Consider the following 9,603-nt stretch of genomic DNA (forward strand, 5'->3'; position numbering starts at 1 on the left):
CACAGAGGAAACTCATTTCGACCGCTTGTATCTGCGACCTCATTCTTTCGGTCGCTACCCAAACCTCATGACCATAAGTGAGGGTTAGGATGGAGCAGTAAATCGAAAGCTTCGCCTTCTGGCTCAGCTCCCTTTTCACCATGACGCTCAGCCGCAGCACCCGCATCACTGCAGAAGCCGTACCAAACTGCCGATCCATCTCACGCTCCATTCTACTCTTACTCGTGAACAAGACCCCGAGATACTTCAACTCCTTCACTTGAGGCAGTAACTCATTCAAACAACACTAAATGAGACAGATCATCAGTGAAAAAAAAAAAAAATCATATTTCTCTGCCTGGTCTATTCATGGATGTATAAAGAGAACTGGCCACAACATTAGAGGCGGGGCCACGCTTATTACTACAAAAGTTGCTCAGTAGCGCATGAAGTGCATGGAATTACCCAGATCTTCCAAATCGTGGGGTCCACAGTGCAGGCACACTAGAAACTTACATCAGCCGAGCAGCTTATTTTCGATATAGCGCTACACTAACTTGAATGGGGACAAAAATGATTCAATCATGTGGGTCTTTGAGACCTATGAAATGTTATGGGACTGAATTAATCACATCCCAATTGGGAAACAAGTCATTTTGTGGGATTTTGACGCTCAAAAAAATTTATCTGCTGGTTTTCAGACGTCTCTTTCTCAGTGTAAGTCTAAGGGAAAAAGTCTGTTGGGCCCAATGGCCTCACAGACCTGGGCGTTGTAATTACACATTTGGACACTAAGTAAAACTGGCTTCAAAGCCTGGTGCTGCTCCGGGGGGCTTGACTCTAGTGCTTTGTAGTGCTACTTACCTCAGGTTAACGAGAACAACCAATCAGAACAAAACAGTTTAATGAAGCTGTCAATCATGTCAATCATCCTCATGTGTTTTCAGAAACATATTTTAGTGTACTGTTTAGCTGTAAAATAAAAGTTGGTCTGGTCGGTAGGTGGTGCTTGGTACCTCAGTTGACTATTATCCAACATGCAATATCCAAACTTAATTATTTTACAGCTACACAAACAGTACACTAAAATATGTTTCTGAAAACACATGAGGAGAGAAACAGGCAATGCAGCAACAGGATCTTGATTCACATTTGATCAGCGCTGCCTAGTTTGACAGTTTGACCACAGTTCAGGAGCAGTGACTGACATGATTGACAGCTGTGTTAGAGACTCCTCAGCTCTGATTGGTTGTTTTCTGTGAGACGCAGTGGAAGAGGAGGGGGGGGCGGGGATATGATTTTTTTTTTTTTTACAGACTATCTGTCTCATTTACTTCTTTCAGAATACGGTTTCAGCCGAAGCAAATATGTTATTTTCATAAAAGTTACCAACTGTACCTTTAACCAAGTGGGCTTTGCTACCCACACGAGTGATGTGATATAGACAGACACTTAATTTAACAATTCCATATTCGTATTCAAAAGTGGTGTGCGAATCATATTGAGTAAAGACAGTCACAGGGTAATTACATCCTGTGACGTCTAATTTGCTGTGTGCGTGCTCGGTCTTAATAAAGGTAAATAGACACACTGAAACACTGCCAGCAGAGGCCCTGATAAAAGGTTTAGACCTACTTAAAGCTGGACAAGAACAAACTATCACACATATAGTCCTTAACGCTGTTAAACCTCAGGGGTTCCTACATGTAAACCAGGCCAGGAGCTCCAAATACACAGCAGCTAATGAGATTAGGACGCGTGGCTGGGATGCAGAAAGTCACATACAGGGCAGGGTAGGGTTAAAGTGGGTGTGTAAACATATAACACAAATTTAGAAGATTGACATTTAACTAGCAAGACAACTTTTTTTTTTCCTGTCTTTATTCTATTTTATTCCATTTTAGGTTGTTTTATCCTCTATTTTATTCTTTCTGAATTGCATTTAAATGTGTATTTTTAATACTGCCTTCTCTGCCCTACCCTGGATAAAAGCTTTATGACACCGGTGCACAAGATATATTATAGCCGGTAAACCCATGAGAAACCCATTAGAAATTTGAACATGCAAGTTTAAATGACAGCTGGGGCCTGAATCACAAAGCGAGATTAATAAAGTATACCTTCTACCTTCTGAATCTCGCTTTATGATACAGGCTTCAGTTGTCATGTCGTTCAAATTTCCATTTCTTTCTGACCAAATTTAATGACTTCCTGCCCATATTGGTTTAGCAGTTGTCCTTTAAAGTTGATATATTTATTATTTTACCTCGAAACCCCAGTCTGGGTAAAACTGTTCAAACTCTCTCGGGTCATGATGACCATGTGACACGATCAAAAGCTCCAGAGCAGCTAGTAAACACACCTTGACACAAAGTTGTTTTGTAAACTGCTGTTTCCAAGCTGAATAATTTACCCTGAAACTCTATTCTTCATGCATATTTCAATTCAATATACCCTGAGCTCCCCACAGTAAGTCCCATACCTCCTGTATGCAACAGAAGCAGTGTGCAGTGTTGTTCACTCTGCCTATTGTTTGCAATATTGTTTGTCTCAGCCATTAATCCCATGCAGACAGGTGTGACTGACTGGGATCCCTCTGTGTTGTTGTAAAATGTCATGCTCATAATCCATGCTTGTGAGGAGACACGGGTCACCTGGGCTTCCTTGAAGGCCAGGTGATTATCCCGCAGCGTTACACAGACAGAGGGAGGGAGGGAGGCAGTAGGTGGGGCAAAGGGATCAATCAACAGAAATAGATAGGCCAATACAAGTACAGGGTAGATACAGGACAGGTAAAGAATAGACAGAGGGAAGACAGGAACAGTGAGAGGAAGACACCTGATGGTCTAATTGTCAAATTCAAAGGACAGAAGAAGGATTCTCAGACTGTACCCACAGGGATGCAAAAATGGGCCTGATAATTTTAAACAGAAAACCAACTCAGTTTTTCATTTAACAGGATTCTTCTTATCTGAGGTTACTGTTTGTTTACCTGCTTGGGGTGGCACAGCTTAACTGCTGCGCTGGACCTGCTGCGGAAAACACAGGGCCGGAGGAGGGTCACCAGGAGGAGACGGGCTGCTGCCAGGTCGAGCAAGAAGCTTGAAAACAGGCTTCGCGGAGTGATGAAGACGGCCAGGCGTGCCAGCAATGTGGAGGTACCCTCCTTCCTCCGCCAGCTAGTCAAAGAGACGGAGAAGATGGTCACCTTCTTTTTCAAAGGGGGGCCCAGGGAAACTGGATCTGAGGAGGAAGACAGTTTCGACGACGACGACTCGATGCCGAGCCCGTATCTGGATCGGCCCATCTTGGAGAAACATGTGTCAGAGGGGGAATCTCAGTCAGGGATGAACTACGCTGTGGCGAGCATGCAGGGCTGGAGGGCTCAGATGGAGGACGCCCACACCTGCATGCCCCAGCTGACAGGAGACCTGAAGGATTGGGGGTACTTTGCTGTTTTTGATGGACATGCAGGCACCACAGTGGCACAGTACTGCTCCAGAAACCTGCTGGAGCACATCCTGGCAACAGGTACAGAACCATGAGGGGCCGACAGGATGAATCTAATTATTCAAAGTGGTAAAAAATACATATATAACTCCTAGCACTTATACTGCAGCACTACACATGCTTTTAGTTGTGTGTTTGAGAGGAATGCACTTTTCTCTTGCTGTTCATACTGAGTTTAAATGCACTTACTGTATGTTGCTTTTGCAGAATCTGCAAAATAAATAACATGATATAATCAGGGAGAATCAGTTACGTGTAACGTGTTAACAAAATCATCATTTAAACTGAAAACATACAGCACTGGCATTGCAAATAAATAACTTGTTTTGCAAAGAAAACACTCAAATTAAGTACTACTGGTATACTGAGAAACTAACACATTTGCACATTTGATGTCACTGTTTTTAAGCATAGAAATAAACTTGATTTAGGGACATTAAGTCAGTGAAAGTAGCTGATTATGAGCAGATTAATAAAAAGCTAGGTTTAAGGGTGAGATTATCTTGGAAGTCGGACGTGCCATGTATGTGTATACAGTAATGAAAGCTGATAAACACATAAACAACATAATGTGTTGCATATTTTTACATAAGAATGCTGGATATTACTGTTATTGCTGTTACTGTTCACTGGATCATGCAAAGTAGTGCCGAACATTCAGGGATGGAGCCAAACAAAACACAGGTGCTGATATATCACGTGTCAGGTTACCTATTTTTAGAGCTGTAAACTCATTGGTTGGCCATATGAGAAAAGATTAAAATCATAGTTACATGAAAGGCTGTAATCTTTAGTCTGAAACTCTTCTTACTGCTACTTATCACTCTCTGGAAAAAGCCATTTTTATGCTTTCTTGGATAAATGAAGATTTTAGTTCAAACTGTATTTGATAATTAAGAGTAAGAATCTTGTCAGCCATGTTATTGCACAATAACACAGGTGATGTCCTCTCTATGGTGGGTGTCTCAGTACCCTGACGTCCAAGGGTGTAGGTTTTGTTTCAACATTAGGGGGGAACATATGAAACAGGAGTGTCCCCCATGAAATTTGAAGCATCCAACACTTAATTTTGTGCATTCTGGTGAATGTTTATGCACCAATTTATGCTTTTTCTGCATCAATTTAAGATGGAAATGTCTCTAATGTCATCAAAACAAAAGTCCTGTGCAGGGGTGGGCAAAAGTTAAATGTTCTACATATTGAGGCCGATGTGTCCCCTGTGTCCCCCCCAACCCCAACATCCAGAAAATCTACACCTTTGCTGACTTGACTAAATGTTGGAGCCAGGAATTTCACAACTCAAACACAAGATGAACCCCCAGTGTACATGGTACCTTGGTCCATGTGTGTTGGCCTCTAAACAAACAACATCTCAGTCTTTAAACCAAATGTTTGCCCCTCATTTCCCACAGGTGGGGTCACAGCAAACGAGGACCCCGAGCAGGTGAAGGAGGGGATCCGTGAAGGCTTCCTGGACATTGACACCCACATGCACAAACTGGCTCGCCAGGACAACTGGGACCGCAGTGGCTCCACTGCAGCGGCCGTTATGATTTCACCACGCTACATTTACTTTGTCAACTGCGGGGACTCCCGCACCCTGCTCTGCCATAACGGCCAGGTGGTCTTCTACACAGAGGACCACAAGCCGTTCAACCCCAGAGAAAAGGAGCGCATCCAGAATGCTGGGGGCTCGGTGACCCTGCAGAGAGTCAACGGCTCGCTGGCAGTTTCCAGAGCACTGGGGGACTTTGACTTCAAGGAGGTGGACTGGAGGCCGCAGACTGAGCAGCTAGTGTCGCCGGAGCCAGAAGTGTACGAGATGGAGAGGACCCCCGAAGATGAGTTCCTAATTCTAGCATGTGACGGTGTGTGGGACGCCATTGGTAATGAGGAACTGTGTGCCTTTGTGCGAAGTCGTCTGCAGGTGTGCGATGACCTGAGGGAGATTTGCACGCAAGTCATTGACCTGTGTCTCTATAAGGTGAGAAGTCAACATCACAACAGGACACAGACAAGGTGCATTAAACTGTAAGAAAAGAAAACGAAAGGGTTTGATGAAAGATTGTGATACCAACACATACACTTTAACCTTTGTGTGGTTAGGAAATAACCCTTCAGATTCAAACACTGCACCAGGAAGGAAGAATCACTGGAACGGCAAACAGATTGGAATATTTCTCTAAAAGTTAAATGAAAAAATGTGAGGAAGATTTGCCAGAGATACCTCAGCATAAAGGCCTGTGAAACAACTTTGGCATGACCATGACCAGGTATAGGCATTTTTCAGCACAGAATCAAAGAATAAATATGTGATGGTCAGTATCACAGAAGCAGTAAGGTTCCATAGCCATGTCACAGATGGTGGCTGGCTGAATGAAGCCATGCTATAATTTATGTCTCAAACTTCCATGTGAGTTAAACGTTGTGTTCCCACAAATGGTCTTATTTAGAGTTTATCAGAGCTGACGTTCCAGATTCTCTTTTAAGTATTTGCCTCACACATGTTCCCTAAAAGGACAGATTAGACTGCACAGAAATGTAATTGTACATTCTTAATTAATCTACTTAAATACATGCGCAGTAGTAGCATTCCTGTACTCTTAGCTCGGCAGAACACCAATTCCTCCAAACTCAGCTCATTGGATTTTTCTGTGACGCACAGTGTTACAGCAGGTGGATTTATGAATGGGAAGCTTGAGGGCAAGTGTACACTGAGGGCAGGGTCTGAGGTGATGTTGTTATGTAAGCAGACTTCTCCTGCAGGTCTCGTTAATGCTTGTTAGTAACTGCACATCTGAACACTGACGAGGCCTTAGCCTGGCCTATAAATAGCCGTATTACAGCATCATGGGACATGGGATAGGAGGGAAGAAATGCTACACATGGCTCGGATTAGAACTGAATGTGAGTCTCAATGTTACAGCTCAATGCATAAGGGCTCAGAGGCTTTATCCAGGCCGGGATGGGCTGCTATTTATTTCACCTAAAAAGGCTTACTATACTGCTGAAAGACTACATGTTCTAGTGCACCCTCCTCGCCTCGCTGATGTCATAACCAACAGGCTGATATTTCTTAAACTGCAATGTGTGCTTGTAGAAGTGTGGCATTTCTGTACTGACATTGTTTGTAACTTCTTAATTGGATATATCTACAATAAGCTAATATCTAGCTGATTTATCCTTCCAGCGCTACTTCACAGGTGCATTTTTCATTAGCTAAAGTAATGTATTTGCGGATCAGCATTATCATCATCCAGTGTAAGTACTCGACTGTGACATCATAAGAGACTGATAGCTTGTCAAAACAAAAACAGACGTCAGTTGCCTGCTATCAACAGGTCTATTTCAACAGACTTCAACTGATGGAAGACTGTGCTGCATTCAAACTTGTGCAGAAGCATTATCAGTAAAATTGACTTGAAGCATCAAAAGTAAAAGTACTCATTACGTAGGCAGACAACCCTCTGCTAGATTATCCAGGTTTCCAAAACATGTTAATGGACAAAACTTAACTTTTCAAGGACCCATACTAAAATTTAATGAACAGATTTATATAGTTTACTTTCCTAAAATGTTAATTATTGTGTGAATATTAACAGCAACCTTTTCTAGTCTAGTTGGTTATGTTTGCGTCATTATATGTTAAGTTATCCACAGAAAATTACAGTCATGTACCCATGACCTTTCCAAAACTTTCAAATTACCATGACTATTCAAAGTCTGGAAAATTAAATTATTAAATTCCATGACTTTTCCAGGTTTTCCATGACTGAACCTTGATTATCTTACTATTTCATGTTAGTGGGTTGGAAACACTGACTTAACCAGGGTGGCCACAAGACTCTTAAATTTAATGCTTTTAAAGACCCACTCAAGACACTTTTTTTTTTTTTTTTTTTAACAAATCATGTTTTACTTATTTAAACATCGCAGGTAAGTAGTATATATGTGATCTTGTGCAAAGGTAAGTGTGAAATTAAACAACATGTTTGTAGTAAACACCTCACCAATTAAAATGTAAGACTATTTAATGACTTTTAAGGCCTTTAAGACTTTTTAAGGATCTGTAACCACCTGGTTAACACACAAGAAGCACTCTAATTTAACACCCTGTTGAGGTGGTGCTAATCTAAACTGTGTATTTTTTGCACAGTTAAACATACTGAATAACAAAGCCACGTGTAATTCATGTGCTCATTATGGGTTTTTCAAATCTTAATATACAGATTAACTGGTGGTAATAGTAACAATAAGTAACAAAACAAAAAATAACAAAAGTAACACAAGCTGTTGAATACCTCAAAAAATATACAGGAATCAGTTACCTGCCACCACTGTCTACCTGTGCAGTGGTAGTGCTTCCTCTCTAACATGTCTGTCTCCCTCTGCAGGGCAGCTTGGACAACATGAGCATCATCATCGTCTGCTTCCCCGGCGCCCCCCAGGTGTCACAGGAGGCACTGCAGCAGGAGGCAGAGCTGGAGCAACAGATTGACATGAAAGTGGAAGGTGATTTTCTGCTCAAGAGTCACTCTGAGCCCCAACAACAAAATAAACTACTGTCAGCACCCTGATTTATAACGGCATTGATTTGGCTATCACCTGTCACAGATATAATCCAGATGATGAGGTCCAGAGATGAAGACCCTGACCTTTTGTACGTGATCAAATTCCTGGCTGCAGAGGGGATGCCTGGGCTCCCACCAGGAGGAGGCATCACCAGCAAGTAAGACTGATGAATGAAAAAAAAAAAAAACAATAAAATTTTGAGGAACCAAAAAGAAATCCTTCAGACATTATACCACTGTTTCCCTCTTTGAATTGCAGGAGAGACTGTATCATCTCTGCATATCAGAAACACATCATGACTATCAGATCTCAGGAGCCAATGGTGAGACAATTATGTGCCTAAATCTTACACAGTTTTCTAAGGCTGCACCCTTAGAAATATATTGAGGGTAGAGTAGACATTGAACTGTTCGCTGCTGTCATGTGACTAGTACAAAAGAAAAATGGCAATTATTTTTAGCTGTTACAGTGACAACACAGGTCAGTGGGGCCACAAAGTGTGTCACACAATAGTTTGAGAACGTCATTTTGGCTTATTCTTACACTTGTGTTATTTTATCTAACAGTCCAAAACCCAGATAAATAATTTACTGTACTTAATGAGTCAATTTACTGCAAACAAATAATTTACCAATTAATCAATCATGAAAATAACTATTAGGACTAATGAAAATAATGGTAAAAACTAAAGTAGATATCAGGGAATTTCTCTTTAAATGAACACAACCAATAAGTCATGACCTTTGATTTTTATAATGACAGAAAGTACGTTCTGCTGTTTTTTAAGTAGCTCAGAAAAAAGGTTACGTCTACAGTGTCAGTGGTCGGTGTTGATGACATATTTGTGTTATGATGTTTCAGGACATTGAAGGATCGGAGGAGGACTCAAACTAAAGCCGTTACCATGGAAACACAATCTTCACCAGCTGCACCATCTTCATGGAGACCAGCTGAAACAAGACACTTTACAATTTAGATGAGAACTAAATTAACTATTTGTCATGTAATACCTTCTCTTTGACAGTTTGCTTTCCGGTCAGTTTTAATGAAGTTTGAATCAAGTCCCCACTGTGTTGTTTTTTTTGTAATATCGGCACTATATTTTTTGTTGTGTCATATAATAGATACATTATCTGCACATGCCAGAGGCTTAAGGCAGCTCATTTTACATGACTGTGTGGCTGATATTGTATACAAAATGTGTGTGTGGAAAACAAATGATCTGACACTCTTTATTCTGCAGCAACAAATCACACAACAATAAACTAAATAGCATTTCACTCTTCAACGTGTGCTCCGCACGTGGGCTACAAAGTGTGTGAGAGAGTTTCATGATGGAACGCAGTATCTCTCAGTAAATAATTAGTTTGCACAATGCTGTCAGGGAGCAAGGGTGACATGGATCGCAATGACTTGTTATAGCAAGAACATAAACGTATGCCATAAGAGAAGAAAGCCAGAGGGAGAGACACAAAAGGAGAAAGAAAGCAAGAGAGAGAGAGATGGAGGAGGGGGACAGAGAGCATGAGATGTTCCCAGGAA

General features: G+C 41.5%; 1 protein-coding gene across 1 annotated transcript; it reads left to right on the forward strand.

Annotated features, from left to right (window-relative positions):
- Nucleotides 1–2,822: 2,822 nt before the first annotated feature.
- On the forward strand, nt 2,823–9,150 carry ppm1na (protein phosphatase, Mg2+/Mn2+ dependent, 1Na (putative)). Its single transcript, XM_050062079.1, has 6 exons — nt 2,823–3,510; nt 4,902–5,473; nt 7,884–8,001; nt 8,104–8,218; nt 8,320–8,383; nt 8,923–9,150. The coding sequence occupies exons 1-6, from the start codon at nt 3,105–3,107 to the stop codon at nt 8,953–8,955; spliced, it is 1,308 nt and encodes a 435-aa protein (XP_049918036.1). The 5' UTR covers nt 2,823–3,104; the 3' UTR covers nt 8,956–9,150.
- The last annotated feature ends 453 nt before the right edge of the window (nt 9,151–9,603 follow it).

The sequence above is a fragment of the Epinephelus moara genome, chromosome 2, assembly GCF_006386435.1.
Source record: "Epinephelus moara isolate mb chromosome 2, YSFRI_EMoa_1.0, whole genome shotgun sequence".
In the NCBI taxonomy this organism is placed as follows: domain Eukaryota; kingdom Metazoa; phylum Chordata; class Actinopteri; order Perciformes; family Serranidae; genus Epinephelus; species Epinephelus moara.

Coding starts and splice junctions, on each gene's coding strand:
- ppm1na (XM_050062079.1), top strand. CDS start 3,105: ATGAAGACGGCCAGGCGTGCCAGCAATGTGGAGGTACCCTCCTTCCTC. Junction 8,002..8,103: donor GATTGACATGAAAGTGGAAG/GTGATTTTCTGC, acceptor CACCTGTCACAG/ATATAATCCAGATGATGAGG. Junction 8,219..8,319: donor GGAGGAGGCATCACCAGCAA/GTAAGACTGATG, acceptor TTTGAATTGCAG/GAGAGACTGTATCATCTCTG.